The sequence below is a fragment of the Melospiza melodia genome, chromosome 2 (genome assembly GCF_035770615.1).
Source record: "Melospiza melodia melodia isolate bMelMel2 chromosome 2, bMelMel2.pri, whole genome shotgun sequence".
NCBI lineage: Eukaryota > Metazoa > Chordata > Aves > Passeriformes > Passerellidae > Melospiza > Melospiza melodia.
Genome location: NC_086195.1, coordinates 137,997,585 through 138,022,174, shown reverse-complemented (window position 1 = coordinate 138,022,174; position 24,590 = coordinate 137,997,585). Strand labels below are relative to the sequence as shown.

Here is a 24,590-nt window from a genome sequence, read left to right as displayed (position 1 = left end):
CCTTATCTGTCAAGGTTCCAATTCTGATTTTCTCCTCTTTTCTTCTTTTCTTTTCTTTGTCTTTTGTAAATTCCCACCTGTCTCTAAGTTCAATCAACTCAAAGTTCTTGAAGTGGGAAGCACTGCTTGCTTGCCAGGTGATGGCATCAGCATTTGAAATGTTTCTTGCTGTTCAGTGGCTTTGCAAATCTCCTGGTTGGATCAGGTTTTTTTGCACCTCTAGCCATGAATACAGCCTGAAAGGAAAAGCCACAGGCTCCCCCTTTGGTCCTACTACTAGAGAGAGACAAACCTGCCTCCCATGTTGCTGGCATGAGCAGTTTTCCTCCTCTCTCTGCTGCTTCTCCCCTCCACCCAGCTGGCAGGGCCCAGAGGATGTCCTCCCCCTCAACACTCCAAGCAGGGATGGTTGCTATCCTCACCAGCTGACATCAGTGCTAATTTCCTGTAAGTTGCCACAGAATAAAGGAGAGGCCTCTTTCTAAAAAATCTTTCCGGCTTGCTTAAAAACACTCTCTTGTCTTCTTTTCTTCCTGTGTGCAGCTTGCAGAATCAATAAGGCCCCAGCTCTTAGCCCTGAGCAGCAGAGAAGCTATTGCTGCAAACTCAGCAGGAGGAAGAGCTAGGGCAAGCAAGGAGCCCAGAGATAATCAAAAGTGCCCTCCCATGGCTCAGGATGTTGCCAAGTGCTTGGAGCAGGACCAGAAGGCAGCACACTATGACTCTTTGTCAAGCAAGGAATCATCTTCATTATCCCCACTTAATTATCTCTGAATTTCACTAATTGCACTTACCTTTACCTTACACTTACCAAAGGGGCTGGGCCAAGTGTTCCTCTGTAACATCACTTTTGAATAACTCTGTGTATCCTCATGCAGGTGCCTGATGGCTGTTAAAAGGGGCAAGGAGCTCCTCTTACACGTCAGTGTTTAATGTGTATAATACCATGACAGGCTGGTACAGAGACTCTGCATTCAATGAAATTATTCTCAGTATTCAGTGTAATTTCAGGCAGCCTTTATAGTTTAAAAGAAAGCCTGTTTGTTCTCCCTTTTGAAAAGAGACAAACAAGCAAAACCCCACAAAACTCTAAACTAAGAACCAACCAAACCAAACACAAACCAAATCAAACCAAAAAGCCATAGAAGGAGGGACTCTCATTGTTTATTACAACAGAAAGTGGAAAAGAGGGCTGGCTTTTTTGCTACTGATGAAAAAAAAAAAATCTATTAGCAGCATTTACAGATTTAGTATTCTTTTTTTAAGGGAACCATGTAAGGGACATACCAGGTTGAAGTGATAATTGTAAGAATCTTCTCTCAACCAGGGAAAGGCAAAGAGCAAAGTGCAGTTATCTCTGGGTAAGTTTTTGTTTGGTGACAGAAATGAGGACAGTACTAAAAACTATTCATCCAGGGGTGGAATGCATAGTTTGCTGCACTGTATAATTTTTTGGATTGTGTCATTTTGCTAGGGTACACTGTAGACTTCCAGCATGCTTTGTCCTGAAAGTCATGGACATGTGACTGAGGAAAAAGTGAAAATCTGTATTGCCGCTATATTTAAAATTTTTCTTATTGCACTTTAAAAATTGGTGAAAAGGACATCTTTTCATTTAGTGAGAAGAAGCAATAAAGATAAGAAAAAATCCACTGAATCCAACAGGACTCTACATTTGTCAAAACTGTGCTTAGTTCAGGTCACAGGAAAACTGAGATGTACAAGAGCACTATAAATCCTCTGCACAGGGGTACCAATCTGGGACTGGTTTCTTTTTCAGAAACACAGACACACTCAGAATTTCCTCTTCCCTCTGACATTTGTCCCTCTCCCGTTGAGACTGGTGGCCCTCTTGCCCTTTACAACATCAACTCAAACATGGTAAGTGGTGCAGAAAACCTTGCATGAATTCCATAGCTCCTTCAAGAGGGCTAATCCACCATTTAAGTCCCACAGGTTTAAATGCTTTTCATCACTTGACCTCTTCACAAGGATGAGTTTCCCCCACAGTGAGGATGGCATCCGACAGTTGTTACTTTGTCAGTCAGACAAAACTATAAGGCAACACGCAATAAATATTATATAAGCATCAAATCAAATAATAGAATTTGTAATTATGTCTCACAGATTATTTCCTTGGTTTACTGTTTAAAAGCTCAGAATTAATATTTTAAGAAGAATATGATTGATTGCAACAATTCTACTGCAAACAGCAAAATCTGCTCAGTGAACACTCTGTTGTACAGCCACTGGTCTAAATCATCTCCACTGCCAAACTGGCAAGCACCAGGTAATGTTTCAAATGAATAGACAATTCAGAAATGTCCAACAGATAACTAAAATTGAAATTTTATTTTTTTTCAATAATATTCATCAGACAATTTTCTGACAAGACTTTTCTGAAAGATGAAGTGCAAATGGGAACCCTGTAAGAATGTTTAGAAGAATTGTACATGACATTTTTAAGCGCCACCAAGTACACATTGAATACTTTGTAAGTATATAGGCATAGCAACATGCAAGTGTCATGTACCCAACATTACAATATGCATTTTGTCTGTTTAAAGTTATTAATGAGGAAATAAAATGAAGTTGATGTGTCTCATCATCAGTGCAATATGTTTAATTCCCATGGATTTATTTTTTAACAGGTTAATGGTTGTATTTCTGAACCATTCAAATATATTCTTCTCAGGGCCATAAATTGTCAGTGTAAGAGCAAAGTACACCAGAGTTCCTAGGAGAATACACTTAGACTGTCCATCAATAAGTGAATTTGTTATAGTCCTTTCACAAATTATGCCTTATTATTTATTCTAGGAAACTTCCTGGTGAACTGAAGGGGTTTTGTAGTTATAAAATATCTAGGCTAAAAGTAAAGGATGCACAAGGACTGCTTTATAATTCTTTTGAAAAAGAGCTAAACAGCAACTCAAACATGTGCATTAAGGACTTGAGCCTTGTTCTTTTGAGATCAATAGGCGTACTGTACTCAATTTTGATGGAAGCAGGACATATATGAATCCAGTAATCCATGATTTTCCTCTCTTGGCTCACTGTTTTGGCAGAAGCAGATGACTGTAGGTTATATTTGCATATTTCCATGAAAGCTATATAGGGATATAAGCAAATCTGCATTCACTGAAAAAGGACAACATGTGCAACTGCATATTTACTAACATTAATCAATATGCATAGAAAGGAGAGAAAGAGGAAATGATAAAGAAATCAGCCCAGCAATTAAAGACTATCCTCCTCTTTATAATCAACATGAAGAGTTGATGATCATCCTCACAATCTTATTTACAAGCTATTACTTTAAACTCCCTCCCTTTACACCTATTATAAAAACCCTTCAATACTTCATTTTAGAACAAGACTGAAAAAATTACTATGTTTAGAAGAAAATAGCATTGGTGATTTTCAGCACTATGCATAAGGGCAGGCTAAGGCTGTCTGTATTTGTGCTGAAACATGAGATCAGAGCTCACACATGAAACACTGCTGGCTTGACCCTGAACACAGGGAAAGTGCTAAAGTGCTGACCCCAACAGGCTTGGCTTTGCACCTGAAATCTTAAAAAAGGGAAGAAACAAAAACCCTTGAACTTTTCTTTAATAGTAGCACAGACTGATCCTTTCAGAGGAGATACTTTTCCTTCCTCCTTTCCAATTAGACCGCTGCTTTTAGCCCAGCAGAGAATAAATGACTTAAGACACAGAATGTGGAGGGCAGACCTGTAGTAAACACAGAAGCCATGAAGTATTTAATTTTTTAAAATTTTTTTCCCCATCTACTGCAAGGCTCTGGAAGCCCCTAGAACTGCAGACTCATTCCAATTGGCTTCACACCTTCTGTCTGGCTGTGAGTACATTAAACATTGCTGAGGAAAATGAACACAACTTGGCAACAGGATGATTCCTAGATGCTGGAAGAATTCTCTTAAGGGCTGCTGGAAGCGCACGAGGCTTGGAGCATCCTGAGGATGTGGAGTGATACAGAAGTGTGCTGTTCAACCATGTTTGTACCCTTATTTTCTCCTGAGTTAAAAGAAGTGCAGAGTGCTGGGTAGGATTCCTCGACAGCAAGAAGGAACTGTGCTAGCTTCTCTTAATGCCAAGTAAACAACTTCCACATGTTTTAGAGGCCTTAGGTCCACCCTGAAAAACCCTGTAGGAAGTCCTACTCTCAAAAGAGTATCTACTCTGTTCTGTTGACTTCAAAGGCTTCTCTATTAATTTAATTTTCTCCTGCTGTTCGCAATAGTCCTTCTCTGCTCCCCATGCATTGAGTGTTTTTAATGTAAACATGCCCTGGCAATATTATGTTTAAATAAGTGAGAGACAAGTCAGGATATCTCAACAGTGTTGATATTGCATATTTAATTCAAAAGCTTGCATGTGCTTTTTAAAGTTTCTCTTCATACGTGCATGTCTTACTTGGAAGAATTGTGTTGCAGTTGGATTGCAAATCATTATCTAGAGCTGACTAAATATTGATGTGTTATAGCAGTTTATTTTTAAGCTGCTTGGGATGAATCCCCAGCCAGCGTAAATTGGCCCACATTTAAGGCAACAGAGTGAAGCTGATTTATACCAGCTGAGGCTGTGTCCCTATGCCCTGTTAAAAAGCTAAAACTATACCAAAATTAATAAGAACAGGGCAAGATTTATGAACCCATATTTTTACCTATTTTTTAACAGAAAAAAAATAATGCAGTGATTTCATTTCAAGACTAAAGCAAAGATTCAATAGTATTTAAAATGTATACAAATATCTCATAGCTAGTACTTAGACTAAGAGGTAGATGTCATATTCTAGGAATAGTATAGTGTGGAATGATGCTAATGGCAGTTGCTAAATACATTGATTTGCCTGTTACACAGGACACAAAGGAGGGTGATAGCAATGGCAACCACAAGAAGGCTTACAAAAAAATTCTTGTCTTCTTTTGCTATTCTATGTTATCTATCTTTTGGTGCATTTCTTCTGGAAGGGCACGACAGAAAAGTGTCAAGAAGGAAAAAGATCTACAATACAAAACTTCACATTTACAAAAACATTAGCTTTATCATCTAGGGCATCCTCTGTACTGCAATGGAAGCATTGTGTACTTACAATTTATGATTACCTGGTGTTACTGAGCAAGCAGTGGAAATTCCAGGTGAGGTGATTCAACAAAATAGGGGTCAGAAGAATGCAGCTCTCTCTCTCTTTCTCTCTCTCTCTCTTTTTCTCTCTCTCTCTCTCTTTCTCTGTTGTTCATGCTAAAAATACCAGGGCATATGGCAGCATCTTAACATACTAGGCTCCCTTGAGGACAGAAAAAAAGATGAAACTTGTGCTATTGAGCCAGCAATAAGATTACAGAACAGTGTTGCCAGACATTCAGAGTGCTGGCAGCAAAGCCACTAGAGGAGTCAGTGTCTCACTTTGCCTAAAGGTATTTCAGTGGTATTTAATGGTGCTCCAAGAAATGGAAAGCAAAGCTGGTGAGAATGAGGAGCAGTATTATTTATAAATTAGTTGTCATTGCAAGTAGAGGAATTACACATATTGCATTAGGATATCCACTGCTTGTAGATGTACCTTCCACTTTTCCCCTGTGACTGTTGGGGGTCACCCCTTGCTTGAAATAATCAAAATGCATATTATAATTACATGGTTTTCCAATATCCATACACAGCAAGTACAAGATACTTACATGTAAGTACACTGTATTTACCTATATTTTTGCATAGTTTTTAGTGTGTACTTTGTGCCACTTAATAAAAAGCATTACTCATCATTTTTGTTGTTGCTGTTTTTCTTTATTAGACAGCTTGTTCAATTAAAGTTGGAGTAGCTGGGATTTTTGGTATGCTCATCACAGATTACCAGTCCCTAGGAGTGTAGAGATTAGACATTTGGAGGAGTCTGGGTAAGCCATGGGGGAAGCTGCAGTGTGAACATGAGAGTTTTAAATCATCTCCTTAATTAAGAAACGCAGTATCAGATTTAATGATGCTAATTTAATAAACTTACCTTTAATTGGAACGGAATTCTAAAGGTAAGAAGTCCGTTTTCCTTTTGGTAACACTTTACAATAAGTGGCACTAAATTACACTAGAACTGCTATGTTACAGGGAATTACATGTAACTACACTGTAACTGTTGAAAGAGCTACTGTACATGTGCGTACATGGTAACTTCAGTGCTGTTACAATCATGAATTACATAATTACAGATGATTCTGTCCTTTCTTTTCATTGAAATAGCTATATATATATTTATATATATATTATACTGCAATGAAAACACACAAGATGTTAACTTTCATGTCTCACTCAGAAAAGTTGGTTTTCTTCATGTTCCTTTAGAGAGGGAGTCTCAGTGCAAGACGAACCATCCTTAAGTAATGTGGAAACTTTTTTGAGATGTTCTAGCTTAAACTCTGAGCCTCAAGTTAAACATCAGGTTCCTTAAACTGTCTCTTGGTTTGTCAGATGACACTAAAAGAGTGGGATGATGCACCCCTTGTCTTCTGATGCACCGCTTTCTTGTTCAAATAATGAGAATGTTCTTGAAGCATTAAAAAAACCAACAAAAAAAATTAAAGTCTACATCAAAAAGTTTAAAAATAATCAGCAATCGACACTGTAAACAGTACACTGGCAGAAACTAGCTACCTGGTCTGGAGAAAACTACTCTGCAAGTGAGTGAGGGAGAGGATGTCACATACATTTTAGTGAAGGTGGTTCCCATTCAGAGCCTCCTTTTTACACACTCGCTGGTGTCTCACACCATCATAAAAACTTTTATTTTTCTTTTCAGAATGGGAACTCGGGCAAAAGGAATGGACAACTGGCTTTTAGCCTACTTAATGTCATTAGTGTTGAGCCATGACTCTGCTGACAGAAAAGAGGGATCTTTACACCCAGTGTAGTGATTTGAACCCGTGAAGACCAGACAGGCCTGCAAAGTGCCATCCAGGTAGAACGCTCTGTGTGGGGCTTTTCACACCTGCTGTGCACAGCTGCAAGGGACATCACCAGGTGCAAGACAATGGAAGATCAAATGGGTTAAAAATGAGCATATGTGAGCAGTTTTAATTGAAAGCCAATGGAAAAAAAAAAACCCAAACAAACCTGTCTTAACAGTACAGTTTATATCTGTTTTTTTGCCAAGTTGAAATGCTGTCTGTATGCAACTGGAGAATATGGTTTGAAATGGTTACCACAAGGCCAATGCTGCTTTTGAAGGCCCTGCCTGACCTTGGCTGGGTAATGGTTCAAGTAACAACCCTACTATTCAAGCGAGCTGGAGCTAGGAAGGATGAAGAAAGGCGTAAACACCACGCTGGTGGGGAATTCCACTGGAGCAAATAAGGCCCTCATCCGGGGAAGCACTTCGTTTTTAAGCATATGAACAGTGCCTTACACTCCAAGGGAACTCCTCTGATGCCTGAAGCTGACCATGAGCTTAAAAGCTTTGTTGAGCTGGGCCCCAGGTCCTGAAATAAAACTTTGATACTGTACTACAGCTAATGTAACTTACTGCTGTGACAAGAACCCATATTTTTGGTATTAAACTGAATGACTTCCTTTGCCAGCCTTTTACATGTTTATGTTTTGAAAGACATGAATATCTTGTAAACCTATACTAGTTTTCAATGTGTCTAGTAGCACCTACCTGGTTCTCTCAAACTACCATATTATATTAACATATTATTGCATTTTTCCACAGATGGGTATGGAGTGAACTGTAAAAACAAGCATGCAATCACATCAATGCAGACTTATTTCTTTAAAATGTCATACTGTATATGATTTATTATGTTAACACTCAACCACATCATATTATTTATGTCTGTATATTTTGAAAAAAAGTGCTGCTTTGATTGACGTCACCCTTTTTTCTTAGAAAGTAACAAGATAGATGCTTCAGCAAAAACAATTAAAATACTCTAATATTGTCCTTAAAAGGTTTATATTCTTCTGATAAATAATCTGTCACAGCACCTTTATCTTCCATTTTACCATACCACATGATGTCTTATTCCAAATTCTCCCTTCCCCACACAAAAATAAAATCCCAGGAGAAAGTCCTTTACAGCAGACCATCATGCTTTTATGCTTCACAAACACATCAACCAGAGAGAAATACTTCTTTTGTCAAAGGTGCAAAACACAGGAGCCAAGCGAGCTCCAACTAGACTTAACTTGCGTTCTCCAGTGTAGAATCATTTCCAAGACCTGTTATGGCAACCTTTTCTTTTCATTGGAAGAGGAAATAAGCCGATGGGCTTACAGTGTTTTGTTGTCATATTTAAGAGCATGTGATTTTTCAGCTGTCAATTACACAAAAAAAAAAAAAAAAAGATAAAATTCAGAAATAATCCAAACAGAGACCTTCACTGTGGAGCTAAAAGCATGGCAGGAATTCTCTATCATTCACGGTGACATAAGTTTGTACCTCACAAAATGCATAGACAGGAATTTAATATAAAGAATTAGTCCATTTACTGTATACACAAAACATATATCTTTTGTTTTAACACTTCTATTTTTTCTTTTTTTTTTTCCTTTTTTTTTTTTTTTAAAGTTTTTTTTTTTTGTTTTTTTTTGGCAAACCAACATAGAGAAGCAGCTCTGGAACTGCCAAATTAAAATTGAGAATTTTAGCAACTCAATAGTACTTTTTAAGGATAGTAATCAAATGTGGTTGTAATTTAAAACCTGAGGCTGTGCACTGGTTGTTAGCTTAAAACTACCTTTCCATATAACATTGTGCTTCCATTGTATAACAAAGAAAAAATTAACAAGAACTAGAAAAGTTTGCTGCTGAACAGTGCTAGGACATACAGACAAAAAAATACTAACACATGTTATCTACTCAGAATATTGATTTTGAGGCATATCTAAAGGGATATAATGGACATTAGAAAATGCTTACTTGTGACTGACTTAGCTACCGCCAAAAAAGTTGAATATGTATCAAATAATGTTTAATTGAATTTATTATATGCACTATATACAGATACTAAAATGCCTTGCAATTGTGCCCCATGAACACATCAAATTTGAGTAGGCAGGTGAGTTCATGTTTAGCAAATAAATTATAAAAACATAAATTACTCAGAAAGTTCTCTAATCTTTGTGATCCCAAAAGCCAGTAAAAGGGCAGGACAAATTGTTTCAAAAGAAGCTCTATTACCTAACTTTGCAGAATCTGTATAGCTACTCACATGTTTTTCCCACTAAACCATGGCACTGTTGTCAAGGTACCATTTAAATCATAACAAAACAAAGCAAAACACCCCAAAAAATTCACTGGACTGATCTTTTTTCCCACCAAATCCAAACATATGAGAAACTATACTAAACCAATTTCAATTTGTGTTTCCAAGGGCATATGTTTCAAAAACAAGTTGCTTTTTGCATTATAGATAGGTATAAAATATTCTTTGTAAACCTCTAATCTTAGACTTAACATTTTCTGTAAGTAAATTAGGACCTTACCTAATAGTATTTGTTATGAATTTTGTTCTATGACATACTAATAGGGACATGATAAAAGAAAACTGGAAAAGAAAGCTGCATAACACATAAATATGTAGAAAACTTGGATTAAGATGATGATTAACATTGTTAAGGCTGTATATTCAAGCACTGTATGTTAAGAGAGCAGTGGATATGATTTTTAGGCAATAAGAAATGTCCTGTTTTATGCATGATACTGTAATTATAGAATGAGGATGACAACAGCTGATTGTTGGCATAAACTGGCTACTTATAGCAGGTATGCGAGTTAATAAAGATAGCAGAAGATGGCAGAAATGAATTCTGAGAAATGATAGCCAGTTTTCTCCAGCAGTCAGCCTGATAAGTAAAACTCCAAGATTCTAGCTCTGCATCTAAATGAAATACTCTTTTTTCTCCTCTGCATTGACTTGGCTGCCTTCTGCATTGATAATGGCTGTGTCGGCATCAGGTGCATCTTCAGCTCCTTTTGCTTCATTTGTTAAATATGTTCCTGTAGGAATCAGTACAAGAGAAAAAAAAAGAAAAAGAGAATGATTAGGGTTTGTTTTTTTTTTTTTCACTGTATTATAGGAAGTGCATTTTAAACAATGCACTCCAGTTTTTCAATTAATGAAAAATATTTTTACACAGTTTTTAGTATACATCATAAAGGTGTGCTCAACTTTCTGATTTGCTTAAGAAATATTTACACTGATACTTATACTGGGAAAGGGATATATACAAACTATAGTATATCCACAACAAATTAAGGAAATATTTTAATAAAACTCCACTTTATCTAACTGCAGTAAATGCAATATATTTTTCAATTACAGAATAAGTGATAAAATCTTGGTTATTTCATGAAATAGCTATCTATCAAAAACAAAGCAATTTTGAAGAACTAGAGATTAGTAAAAGTTCTTTTTTTAATGGCCACTGATCATTTGTATTTCACTTTATATTGATCATATCTATGCTTTAATTTTACAGAATTGTATCATAAAAAGTTCCAAGAATTACAAAATTGAGGCAGTTTTATTAACTGAACTAACTCATATTATACTATCACAACTATTTTTATGCTCTGGAAATGAAAGAATGAAAAGAAGAAATATGTACAATAGTCAAATTTCCCTTTGTGAAAATCATTATTTATGGTGGCATGAGATGTACAACTGTTCATTCAGGAAAGTAAAACAAAAGAGACACACTCTCACTGGCTCATTAAAAAAAAATTCTGATTTTCTCCCAGGTAGTATAATCCAATTGTAAAGATGTTTTTTATCAATTTATGTTTGCTAGGTGTATGATTATCCTATCTAAAATGAGAGTTACTGAATTAATAAATTAATACCAACACTCATCCTCTCTCTCTTTTCCTTTTTTTTTTTTTTTTTTCTGGGTTTTAGCAATAGGCCTACAAGCTGTACAGAGGTTAAATCTCAAGGTGTGATTTTGGAACTAACTAGGTCAAAATCAAATCACAGAGAAGTCAGAAGTCAGCGTCACTCCATTCCTGCTATCTTTAGTGGCAGAGGGGGCTGAAAACGAAGGGACCAGAATTATTAAGGTAAAACCACAGAATAAAGTAAAGCTAGCCCCAGGAATTAACCCCTTATTCCAGCAGGATCATTGATTTGAATACTCAATACTGGAATCCAACATTATCTTTTAAACATATACTTGAAATATTAGCAAAATCCATTCAAATGTAAATTTTGTTCACTCAGTGCATATATATTCTGCTGAACTGAGATGGTAGTTAAAACTATGAGAACATGATGAGAACATGCAATCAAGCATCTGGAGTTCAGATCCAAAACCAAGGGGCAATCTTACCCCTTGGTCTCCTAAATCACTGATTTATAAGATGACCTTGGGCATGCACTAACTCCATGTCCTTTGCCTTGGCCAGCCCACTGGAAAACTGCTAAAAATTCACGGGGACTTCACTTGTGACTGGACTGAGAACTATTTTTTGTTCTAATCATTTAGCAGAGGGGGGAAGGTGAAAGGGAATGGCACTCCCAGGTGAAATCATGCCTTGCTTCCAAGAGTGACTGAACTTCCCCTAAACGTGTCCTACCTTTATGTCTTGCCAGGTATCGCCCAAGGAGAATTATAGAACATAGTGTTACAAAGACAACTACAGCCACTATTCCTCCTATAAGAGCATGATCGGGTCCGGTCTGTCCAGCCAAAGCATTTGGATCTAGAGGGAGAGACAAAAAAGAAAAAGTGATCCTACACAGAGAAAAAAGAAAAAAAAAGACAGAAAAATTCACAATATCAAGTTTTATAGTGATCATCCTGAAAATAGGGCATTTCACTCTTTAATATTCAGCACCGTTATTCCCACTTTTACTCCCAGTATCTTATCAACAGCACAGTGCTGCTTGTATTCCCAGATTGTTAAAACCCTGAGGACATCACAGTTATGAAAAATATTACCCTATTCTTCTTTGGCAGAGGTTATTAAATGAAAAAGGTTCCTAGCTTTGTCCTAGTCACTTTACAACTGAAAACCTGGCCACAGCTATTTATAGAAGGAAAAACAAGGAAGTAAGAATTGGGGATCGGATAGCATCAGCAGAATAGTGTCTGCATAATACATAATTTATAGAATTGATTCTCAGTGGGGAACCCTTATATGTTCTCTTCCTCTCATTCCTACCTTCTTGCACCAGAAATAAAAAGGCAGATAAAGTGCAGCCGGGCCAAGTTCCTCTGCACATGGCTGAGTCTGCATGGATTTGGTTAGATAAAGGTATCAGGCAGACTGAAACTGAGCATTCAGACTCAAGCATCAGCTTGTGAATTTTCTACAAATGCTCAATTAACACACAGTGTGTGATATCTATTACTCCAAGCTGTAATAGATATCACAGAATCATAGTCAGCTGGGATGGAAAAGGCCTTTGAGATTGTCAAGCTCAACCAATGAAGTGGCATCACCTTGTCAAGCAGTCCAGGGCACCGAGTGCCACATCCAGTCACTTCTTAACATCTCCAGGGATGGTGACTCCCCCACCTCCCTAACCAGCCCATCCCTATGCCCAATCACTCTTTCTGTGAAGAAATTCTTCCCAAAGTCCAACTTAAACCTCCTCTGGCACAGCTTGCACTTTGGTGGTGTTAAACCTCATGCTGTTCTACTCAGCCCATTGACCCAGCCTGTCCAGGCCCCTCTGCAGAGCCCTCCTACCCTCCACCAGATCAACACTCCCCCACAACTTGGTGTCATCTGCACATCTGCTAATGGCAGAGTGAATCAGCAGACTCCATTTTCCAGTTCAGAGCACTGGGAATACTGTCAGATTCAAGTGTTCTGTGTTGGTCATTTGCTTGTTCTGTTGCCCGATGCGTCACAAAAGTTGCAAAGAGACAATCGTGGGAAATAGCACAACTTTGGGGTGAGTAATTCTTCAGAGCTTTTAACAACAAACCAGTAACCTGTGACTGTTGACTCAACAGATAAATGCAGAAGGCAAAGTTTTACTCTGAGGATCATGACATGGTTCCTATTATAATGAAATGCCTCTGCTATGAAGTAATAGTAATTCTCTGAAGATGTTATTAGCATGTTCTGTATGCTGCAATCATTCCACTCCCACTGCTTCAAGGGCATTTCCCTTGTAGGAGCTGTTTATGTTCTTCAAATAGTTTGCAAACAACTTCTTTGCTTTGCAAAAGGGAAAGGCAGGAACAATATTTACACATAAAAGAGGGCAAATCTGTGAGGATGATAGAAAGGGCTCTGATGATGCTGAGGAGGTGTGATTCCATAATACCATGATTACATTCTGCTGACCAGGATTGCTATATGGCACTAGGATGTATGGATACATCTGGTATGGGAGTCTCATGAGGTGTAACAAGACTAAGTGCTGGTGCTGCACCCAGGTCAGGGCAAACCCTGTTCTCAGTCCAGGCTGGGGGATGAACAGATCCAGGGCAGATCCAGTCTGGCTGAGAAGGACTTGGGGATGCTGGTGGGTGAGCAGGCCTTGTGCTCTTGCAGCCCAGAAAGCCAAATGTGTCCTGGGCTGCACCCAAAGCACCGTGGGCAGAAGCCAAGGGAGGGGATTCTGTCCTTCTGAGCCATTCTTCTGAGACCCCATCTGGAGAACTGCATCCAGTTCTGGGGTTTCCAGCTCAGGAAGGACATGGAAGGCCACCAAGTTGACGTGAGGGATGGGGCACCTCTCCTATGAGGAAAGGCTGAGAGCATTGGGATTGTTCAGCCTGGAGAAGACATGGCTTTCAGGTGACCTAATTGTGGCCTTCCAGTACCTGAAGGGAGCCTGCAAGAAAGATGGAGAGACACTATTTACAAGGGTTTGTAATGATTGAACAAGGGGAAATAGCTTCAAACTAAGAGTAGGCTTAGAGTAGATTTTAGGAAGAAATTTTTCACTATGGGGGCAGTGAGATGGTGGCACAGGTTGCCCAGAGAAGCTGTGGCTGCCCCATTCCTGGGAGTGTTCAAGAGCAGGTTGGATGGGGTTCTGAGCAAGCTGGTCTAGTGGAAGGTGTCCCTGCCCATGGAATTAGATGATCTTTAAGGTCCCTTCCTACTCAAGCCATTCTATGATTTCAAGATCTACAAACACACATGTATATAATGTTCCATAGATGAAAGAAAAGAATCCTCTTTTCCCTTCCTTTTTGCAAACTGTGAAGCATTCTGCAACTACATTTTCAGGCTTGATGGAGCACAGAGTGGTGCGGCCATTGGAACAGATTCAGTTCTGCTCATAACAGTCACTGGACTCATCAGGCAGGACTTTGTCACTTATTGCTGGCTTTCTGAGCTCCCAGACGGACTTTGGGGAAGCTGGTCATAGCACTTCTGTGGAAATGATGGCAAATAATAGGTATTTGCCCTCTAAAAAGCTAGAAACACCTTAAAAAGTCAGCTCTCCTGCATCCTCTTCCACCTCCACATCCTCCTGGCATGGTGCTGCTGGTGGTGGCACCAGGCTGAGTACACATCACCAGCCCAGCATTTTGGTTCCATTTTGGTCATTAAATCTGACCCCAAATCCTGGGCACCAGCAGACTCACAGGGGGAAAGCAAGAGTGCTGAAGCATTGCCTTCCAAAAGCAGGAGCTTGGAGCATTCATCCATCCTCTCTCTTGCCTTGCAGGGCTTTGTTTTCTGAGCAGAGCAAGGAGGACATGGGTGCTTGCTTGAGAAGATGGAAGGTGACAGCTTGCTGCAGGAATGCCAGCTTGCTTGAGCCATCTAGAAAATTCCTCCTTTTGCGCTGCCTGTGGCAATGTTGAGTGAGGCTCCTCCCTGCAGCAAAAGGGCAGGACCCATTTGGCCTCTGAGCACCACCCATGTCCCCAAGCCTTGTGTGTGACCTGCAGGAGATGCTCTTTGGCAGCACTGGGACAGGAGCAGCACAAACGTGTTTTCCCACTAAAAATTGGCTCCTGCTGGTGTGCTGCCAGTAACAGTGAAGAATAAAAGGAGATCTTTTAAGGGATAATATACTTCCTGATGCAGGGCATAATCCAGAGAAGGGTTCGCACAGAACTTTATCTACAGGCATTTTTGCAAAGCTGATTGAAGCACACAGCCTTAGCTCAATACCCAGACGTACAACATGTGTCCTCTGTGAGCTGTAATAAACATTACAGATAAAAATCCTCACAATACACTGAGATAAATACATCTCTGTGTTTTCATCCTCCTCAGAGTAACTCACTCCTCCTCTGACACACCTGCTGTGACTACAAGAAGTGACCCAAAGCCAGCCTCAACACAAGGTTTCCACCTATTACTGTGGATTAATGAGATTCCAATATTTCCATAAGCTGAATTTTTTAAACATTAAAATTAATGTAGGTACTCATTGGACTGCAAAAGTAGCAGCATATTTTTTGCTCTAATTTCAACCTTGCTACCAAAGCCAGATTAGATTGGTTGGTATCAAACTAGAGGAGTTTGTCCAAGAAAACCCCAAAACCTTATACATAACCTATTACTACTATATTATCAGTGAACAATTTCTTTGTTAAAAAGGAAAAATGAAATGAAGGAGAGAAAGGAAAAGATGGAAGCAAAGGAAATAAAGAAAGATTCTTAAAATTGGCCAACATTTTCCTGGGAAACAAACATTTTTTCCCATCTCAAAATGAAAATCTGCACGACATAAACAATATTCTGAACAGGAAGCATACCTCATGAATAGTCTCCTCATATAAAAATAATGCTAGCATTAAATATAAACATGCTCTACATTATGCATACAGAGTAATGCACTATACTTTTGCCTTTCATGAAATGACCTAAACCCCATGAGTGAATTATAGATCTGGGGCTTTCTATCGTGGTATAAATAATTACTATTTCAAAATGTGCCCAAGCAGTATCTGAAAGACAGAAATACAGGGATTTGGAAGCTACACTTTTTTGTATTTTAGGTATTTATACAGTGAATGTGCATAATCATTCAAGTGTTCTGGGCACAAGTCTTAGCAGCTGCCAATAAAGTTTCTGAAACCACTGACCACTCCACAGTCTGCTTTCCAAAAAGCATAATAATATTCAGATTATTTTAAGATTCACGTTTTAAGCTTAATGGACTTTGCCAAGTAAATCCTACCCTGCCATACACACAACTCCAGCAAATGAAATATTAGGTATGCAATTGTGCAATAAATACTTATAATTCAGCTGTTTCTATAAAAAAAGAAGAAGAAGAAAAAAAAAGATTACACTGTTAGTGTTTTAATACATACTGGTTTTTACTACATGAGCACAGGCAGCTACAGTACCCATGGCCTGAAACAATGGAATTACAATTTTGCAATCAGACTAGATCTTCAGAGATAGTTATCCTTTGATAAAACTAAGAAAATCTTATAAAACCTCACTATACTCTTTTGTTTGCTCTTTCCCCCCCTGCCTAAATTTAGAAAGCTTCTTCAAAATACTGATTGCCAATGATGTGAAAATTTACCCATTTTCAGCTTTTGGGTTTTCCCTGTTACTGTTTGTTCACAAACTGTGAATACACTTAAATTAAACAAAACACATTTAAATTAAATAACACTCTTAAAATGACTAAGAGAAAAAAAAAAGCCTCATTTTTTAAGAGATGAAACACATCAGATAAACCTTAGACCCAAGAAATAACTCGATATACGCTTTTCATGACCTGCTGACAAAGTTTCAATGTAGAATATTTTAATATGAATTCACACTTTAGTTATGCAGAGAAATTTTGGAATAGTTTTTCATGCTTTTGCATAAAGTGTATGTTAATTATTCACCTAATTTCACTTTCTTCATGCAAAGTTTCCTTCTTATTTATGCAGAGTTGACTTGACTGAGCAGGCTGCAGGAAAGGGTCAGATAACCCTTTCCTGAGCAAAGGCAAAACAAGCACATTTGTGAATGCTGAAATGGCATATTTGGGGGAATATGTGCTCAAGTAGCCCTCTCTTTTGCAGAACTTTATCAATATGTATTTTTGGCTGATATGGTGAAGTTTTAAAAAAAATCACTCTGAGCATGAGATGACCTAGGTTTTGAGGAATCCAAAATAATAATTTGTTTTGACCATTTCTACTATACAAAAAATTGGAAATATCCCAATTTGCTGTGGAGCTTTAATAGCATTCACAAAGTGAAGAGTTATTAATATATGTATAATTCATAAATTACTGTTCCTTAAGGCTGGGAAAAGAAAGGGCTGTCCCATTTCTCACAGAAGTATTGAAACCACCAGCCTACAGTCACTTTTACTTTTACTTTGATTTAATGAATAATCAAATGCTGCTGCAAAGTAGAATTGCTCCTATAAGGGCTCCTGTGGCATGGCTTTGTGTTACAATTTATATGGTAGAAAAATCTCTTAAAATGACTGCTGATTATTTCTACATATTGAGGGACTTGCTATAACCCTCAGTACAACTCACTAATATTTAATATTTTTACAAAAAGCTATTATTTTAAGGGCATTGAATAATCAGTTCAGTAAAGCAAGGTGAATTTTAGGGTGGGAAACCCTAAAAAGTACAAAAATTAAATTAAAATTAAATAATTAGCTCTGTCTTATTTGAAAGGCTGTTGAAACAGCGCAGGTGAGCGTGAAAATGAGTGGTGGGAGACTGTGAAGATTTTTGGAGAAAATCTAGCAGGGAGCCTCAAATCATGAGATATTTAAACCTGCTTTGAAGTGTCCTAACCAGCAGAGACCAAACTGCAACAACTGTAGGGGGAGAGCAGTAGGAGGATTTCTGAAGTCCATCAGTGAATGTAAATTACATTAGAAATACTCCCCAGTGAATTTTTTCTTCATATCAACTTAATTTCCCAAGGAGACAAGAGCTTGTGTGAATATTCTCTTTCACTCTGCTCAAATTACTTATGAAACGGGGTTCCATTACAACAAGTTTTAAGAGACAGTAAAGAACTTCAGAGTCTTGTTTTCTTATAACTAACCTGAGAGGACAGGTTGCAGCAGGGGCTCAGAGCTTATTAGATATCAGAAAATGTGTAGGAAGGATGCCTTTATAAAAGCTCTAATAGAGACAAAAGCTTCTGTGAAAATCTCTGCCCAAGAATCAATTTTTCATTAGAGGTCTCTCTCCATTGCATATACTTTGGTGTCCAGTGGCACAGATCCTGTTTCAAGTTTTCACATGGCTAGGTGGCATTTATAACCTCTGAGCCCTTGCTTCCTCACCTTTTTCTCCTTTCCCCAAAGCCCACCCTTCGTGCTTCTTTTCCTTCTTGTCTCAGCTCACACTGCAGTATTTCCATAATTCAGTTAAAAAGCCACAAGGCACAATCTCATGGAAACCAGAGAAGATTTCTTTCTGCAGCTTATGGCAAAACTTGGGCTCTGAAATATATTCAGACTAATGTCATTGCCAAGATTTAGCCGTAGGGTTCATAAAATATTTAATTGTCCCACCAAGGCATGTTTTGGGGGAAAAAAAAAGGTAAAACTTAGGAAAAATCAAAGCAAACAAGCTAAAAAACCCCCAACCCAAAAACCTCCAAATAAAAACATCAAAACAGTACCTCAAAGATCTGGTTTTACATCAGTAGGAAAAAAGACTAAAGCAGGAATTGTACCACATTATGGATAGAAGGTCAGACTGAAGTGATAGCTGACAAGGTATTTGCCTTAGGAAAAGTGGCAGAAGTGCTGTCTGTGATAAATGCTGCCAAGTTAGAATTTACCCATTTTAACACCTTAATTTGGGCACCCCAGAGTTCAATTTCTCTTGCATGGCCTGGAAGGCTGAAACAGGTGTTTTTAATCTCTTTTTGTAATATACTACTAACCACTAAAGTACATGTACGCCAAACTTGTGAAACTATTGTTAAGTGGGAAAAGAAAGAAACTTTCTGCACCTTCATTTAAATTGCAAAGAGTAGCTGCCCAAAGGGGCTGGTTGTGAAATTTGTTGAAAATGCATTCTGTTATTAACCAATTCCAAACTTAAAATATGTGACAAGCTTCTTTATCCTTCAGTGCCTGAAGCAAAGAAGAACAAAACATTGCGCTAATATACAGCACATACAAACTGCTCTTTTAATAGTAGAACATCATCAACCATAGCAAAGACAGGCAGAAAAAAATACTTCTAAACCTTCAAAGGAATTGATAGCCTTTTCTTCCCATGCTACTGCAGTGGCACATTTGGCCCATTTTGCCTTTGTTTTCTTTTTTTTTTCACAGTACTGAATTTTACATACATTCCCATTAAGAAGAGCCTATGTCCCAGTAAGATAAAAGCCCTACACAATATTTCAGCAGCTGAAACCAGAGCTCCTTTTCAAGAGCTCCTGTTGTTCTCATGAAGCCAAGACTTCTTTCAGTGGACAGAAAAATGTAAATGTGTCCTGATATATATTTGTGAGCAGGTAGCCCTTGTCAAAGTGAATAAAAGCACTACCCATACCTATTTATTGTGCAAATGTATTTTATTTTAATGCTTAGAAGAGAGCTGTATACCTACAATATTGAGATGAAAAGTTTAGCAATATTTTTCAGGGTCGTTAGAGCCTTTTTCCATATTTTGTGCCTGTGTCATTGACACATTTTTTTTTAAAGATTCTTTTTTCCTTTCTCTTTTTTTTCCTTAATGCCACTGTAAAAGCTCCAGTTTCCTGAAGGGAACAGTTCCTCTAATTAGAGTACATAAAAGACTTTTCTTATTGACAACATTATATTTTTGGCTGTCAATAAACTCATTAATTGCTTCAGACTTTGTCTTAGGAAAAAAAAGAACTGAAATCTGCAATGTTTTGCCTTCCTCTTATTTTCTGTAGAGGATAATTAAGTCAATTCTGGATTTGAAGAAATACTTGTCCATCCAGCTATAACTTCTGTAGGCTGTAGAAAAGACACAAATGGCATAGATGACATGAAAATTTCCCTGTTAAGTTGAATGAGTCAACTGTTCCAGCATTTTAATTTTCATTTTCTTGTGAAGCTCCAGAATGCTCAATGCCTTCATTGCAGTAAAAAAAGATTGAACTTTGGAAACATCCACCTATTCGATACTTAAAAAAAAAAGAAAAAGGGAACAAAGAAGATCCTATCTCTATCTAGAAAAATGACAATCATGACTTCCTACTTTGGGAGAAAAAAACACATTTCAGAAGCGCCATTTTTCTTTTGATATCTTTCCATCAATTAATATAGGAAGATCCTTGCTCTTGGTTTTCTTTGTCAAAAAAGACCAGAGACCAGATGGGGTTAGTGTGCACACAGCTCCTTCTCCTGTTACCAGAAGTTAATTATTTATATAAATAATAAACCATTCTCTCATAAATACAGAAACTGGAGGTGCCAGTTTCTTCTCCCTTTCTTAGAGTGTCTTTAATCTGTGGCTTTTGGTCACTTCCCACAGCCTTTGATTTGCTGTAGTAAACATGGCCAGGACGTGTGGGAAGGGAGCGTGGCACCTGTGCTCTGCAGAGCTGGCTGAGCGTGGGCATCTGCTGCTGGCTGCCATCACAGGGGCTGGGGCCAGACTCACATGGTCCCTGGCAGCCTTAGCAGTCACAATTCAGGAGAAAGCAACTCATTATCACCATAATACACTACAGGAATGATGGGGAGATTGCTGAGACAGTGATCATTCAAAGCACCAAAGGGATCACTCAAAGCTTCCTCCTCTAACTGGAGGAAGCCCCAAGAGCTGAAGCCCACTGGAAAGTGGCATAAATATTTCCACTGTGGCTTTTCTGCCGTCTTGTTTTCCATGCTGTTACATGAACCCCTGCCCTGATTGCCTCTCAGAGCTAAGCAGCATCACTGCAGAGCTCAAATAATAAATACCACCACAAGTAAGCAGTGGGAGAATGACACACTTTCAGTCAAGAAATGGCATGAAACAAATGGATGGGGAGGATCAGTAGAGAGAGACAGAGAGAGAGAGAGAAACAAAGCTGATCCTGATGGCAGAAAAACTGGGGAGAAGAAGTTTTGTCATCAGTAAGGCAAAGCCACACATGTAAAGTAAGTTAAGAACAGGTAAGGATGGGTAAAGATCAGAGAGGCAGCAACAGATTCACAGTTGTACAAGGTACATTGTACTGAATATGTTCATGAGAGTTTTAAAACCAAGAAGGGCAGATTTAATTTAATTGAAGAACAGCTCTAATTAAAACTTAGTTCTGTGGTGGAAGAAAACCTATTGTTCAAATGAATTCTTTATGCTTGTCATACTAATTTTTTTCTTACCAAATCAGATTAGACTAATTATAAGCCTATAATGACATCAAAACACCCCAGTAAACCAGCCACTTACAGCCAGAATCTGACACCTTATTCAGGCTGAACAGCAATTTAATCTGTCATGGGACTACTCAGTAAGAGTAACTGTAATAGGAGAGCCTCTTTGGCAGTTAATAGTATATTTTATCTGTCAGTGTATCTCCAGATTAGCCATGCATACTTGTGGTTAGGGTAGTAACTGATCCAAAAGTGGATGTTGACTGATCCAGCTCATCTCAGAAAGAGAGATGTGAGAGTCATTAGCAAAGATAGCCTTCTGTAATGCACAGAGTAACAGGAGTGAGGGGTAAATTATTTATAAGGTCAGCACCACCATTAATATGTAAGGCATCTTCTACAGCTGCTCTAATTAGGGCACAAAATCTTATAAAATTCTTTGTGACAATGGCAACATCCATTTGTGAAGTTCCTGCCCAAGAGATAAATCTACCTTCAATTTGTTTGAATTTTTTTCTTGTGGTTTAATTGAATGCTATCCGTTCTTTATATGCCAACTCTGTACTAATGGAAACAACAATATTTTCCCCTTTTAATAATGACATGCTTGATGGAATTCAATATCTTAACCAAATTCTCCTCTGGGAACATTAAGCCTGTTGTTTTCAGATGCCTTTAAGTTAAATACCATCCAGCTATTAGTAAGAGAGTGTTTGCTCTTAAAGCCATCGATTGGTAATGGGTTTGCTAAGAGTAACATTGGTCTTTGCTTTCCTAAAGGCTTTCTGTATTAATAAAAAAAATAAAGTTACACAGTCTTTGCTTTATGGGCCTCTTTTCTTTTTTTTTAACTTGGCAACATGCATTAATTCCAGCAGCAGTAGCTGTAACACACCCAGATTCTACCAAGGGGGTCACATCCCCACCAGCCTGCAGCTGACAGATTCATTTCCTACCTTCTCCTGAGACAGCGACGAGGACCGAGAATCCAGAGGTCCACTGTAATTACTATGTATATTTCAGATTAAATAAATGTGATAAAAGCCTCCATCTGGCTGTTGATCAAATGTGCAGAGGCAGGCTGATTTTCAGTGACATATTACAATATGTCTCTTGTAACAGTCCCTAATGCCAGCCTGTAAATTACTTACATTTGGGATTACTTGACGACGGCAGACAGAAATATTACTCACTGTTAAAGTGCTGCCTACTGGGAGCATGGGGGACGTGGTCTAATCTTAAAGCTGTTAAGCAAGGCATTAGGAAATAATGGGGCCATGTTTATTTTACTAAATGCTGATTGTGCTCACACTGTTTGAAGATGGCAGACCCAATTTAATAGCAGCCTGAGATTGTTCCAGATGCTGGAAAGCTGTAGAAAGTCTAACACTGGGGAAATAAGTATCAGTTGTGTTCTAGAGTAAAACTTTAAGTATCAGAAAAATCCAGCAAAATATGCCAGTAGTTTCAAATAAACACTATCTTCAGAAAAAAAAAAAAAAAAAAAAAAACAAACAAAAAAATCCAAATAAAAACCCAGTAGTTCAGAGCCTTCAATTTAAGAGAAATCCCAACCAGAAACTTCAAAAATAAAACAACACAAATTTCATGGAAAAAATAGACAATGAAGTGGCCATTTCACGATTTACTTTACAGCTCTCCTTGCAATGGTGGCTGCAACATGTAGGCAGTCAAAATTTAGTACATTACTGAAGGTCTTTTAAAAACTTATGGTAAGAAAGAAAGGTTGGGGAAAAAAATGTCTGAAGGATATTTACAGAGCAACTAATTGTGGTTTGAAGGGCTTTTTTTATGATTTACAGCTTCTCCAGCTTTATAGCTCACATATCAACAAGAAAAATAATTCAGAATTGAGAATAAAAAGCTTATTAAAAAAAAAAAAAAAACGCCAAATATCATTTCCTAGTCAAATGATGGATATTCTGCTCTACTCTATTACATTGTCATGGTTCTTATTGCACATTCATTCTGCCCAGAAAGTGTAGCAGGACACTTTATAAATCAAGGAGAGTATTGGCCTTGTAAATTCTTGCTCTAAAGTTGAGCAAAAACCCTTTACTGTTGTATAGCTCTTCAAAGAACAGCATCTTTGTACTGCAGTGGTTAAAATTTGTTTCCACCTAGACATATGTCCAGAAGAAAGTTCTGGGAATCATTATGAGCCTAAGAAAAATCTAGAAATATTTTTCTCATCTCCTATGCGATCATTCCAACAGCTTTTCCTTTCTTTCCCTACTCAGTTCTTATTCTAACTGCATGAGATTTGCTATATAAACCCTTCACCTTAAATTGTCTCATTAGCTTGCATCACTTAGCATCCACTCTTACTTAACTGAAGTGGTTCATTAAATGACATTTCCTTTTAAAAGACCTCTAAAAACTTAGTCCTCCCTTTAGGAAGTCAAGAAGACAAATGGTGAAAGTAGAAAATAATGTGCTAAACAAATCTGGAATTAACACAACTTTTTCAAATGCCACTGCTGAGAAACTTTTCTCCTTCCTTCCTAATAAGTCTGTTGCCTTTACATTACTTCTATGTAAGGGAAATGATATTCCTCTCTGAAGTATTGTGAATGCTGAAACTGATTAAAAATAAAGATGCCCTTCAAAAACATGATGACACCCTCTTTGACGCAGAAGCTTTTGTTCGTCAGTGAAATTTTGGCTATGACTATCAAACCAACATCTCTAACTATACCATTCCTGACATGAAAGTCACAGACACTACATTCAGCTGAAAACCAGAAATTGTTTCTGAGAGCTGTGAAGCCAAGTCTGGGTATTTCAAGGGTGTTACAGCCCTTGGTGCAGTAAAGCACGTAAGCATGTTTTGAGACTTAAGACATGATTTAGTGCTTTTGTTGATTTGGAACTGGGCTGTTGAGCCCCAGCTCCAGTTGACACTGGCTAGAGGAGACACAGGCAAGTTAAAGAAAAAGCTAAGAATTCTAAAGCTGTGAGAAGCAGTGTTTTTAGCCTTCCTTGCCTTCTGGAAACCTTTAGCAGGCTGCTCCTCCTCCTGTGGAGTTGAGATTCATGAATTCAGAGCTCATTGTGACAGCTTCTCTCTGACACCAGCACGTCTGGGTCTGGTGCCAGCGGCAGCGGCGAGCCCGCGGTGCTGGGCAGAGCAAAATCACAGAGTCCCCCTTGCTGGGAGCAGCCTCTCATCAAAGCCCTGCTCCTGTCACCTGGGCCAAGGAGGCAGCACAGGGCCTGTTCCTTCAATATCTATTTTCATACTTAAGGTGGAAGGGGGTTTTTGCACCTCACAGCTGAGCGAAATCATGAAACCTTGTGCTTGCTGTGCTTGGTCTGCTCGCAGCAGCACCTAAGGCTCAGAGGGTGG

The 24,590-nt window shown here is 38.3% G+C and overlaps 1 protein-coding gene across 3 annotated transcripts in view; it reads right to left on the bottom strand.

The window, feature by feature from the left end:
• Positions 1-2,324: 2,324 nt before the first annotated feature.
• Positions 2,325-24,590, bottom strand: part of CADM2 (cell adhesion molecule 2) — a 572,300-nt gene continuing 550,034 nt past the window's right edge. For all 3 annotated transcript variants that reach the window (XM_063150069.1, XM_063150071.1, XM_063150070.1), the window contains 2 exons: positions 11,593-11,718; positions 2,325-10,014 (listed from right to left, as the gene is read on the bottom strand). In XM_063150069.1, coding sequence (XP_063006139.1) covers positions 9,896-10,014; positions 11,593-11,718 — 245 coding nt within the window. In that variant the 3' untranslated portion in view covers positions 2,325-9,895. The remainder of the gene's footprint in view (positions 10,015-11,592; positions 11,719-24,590) is intronic.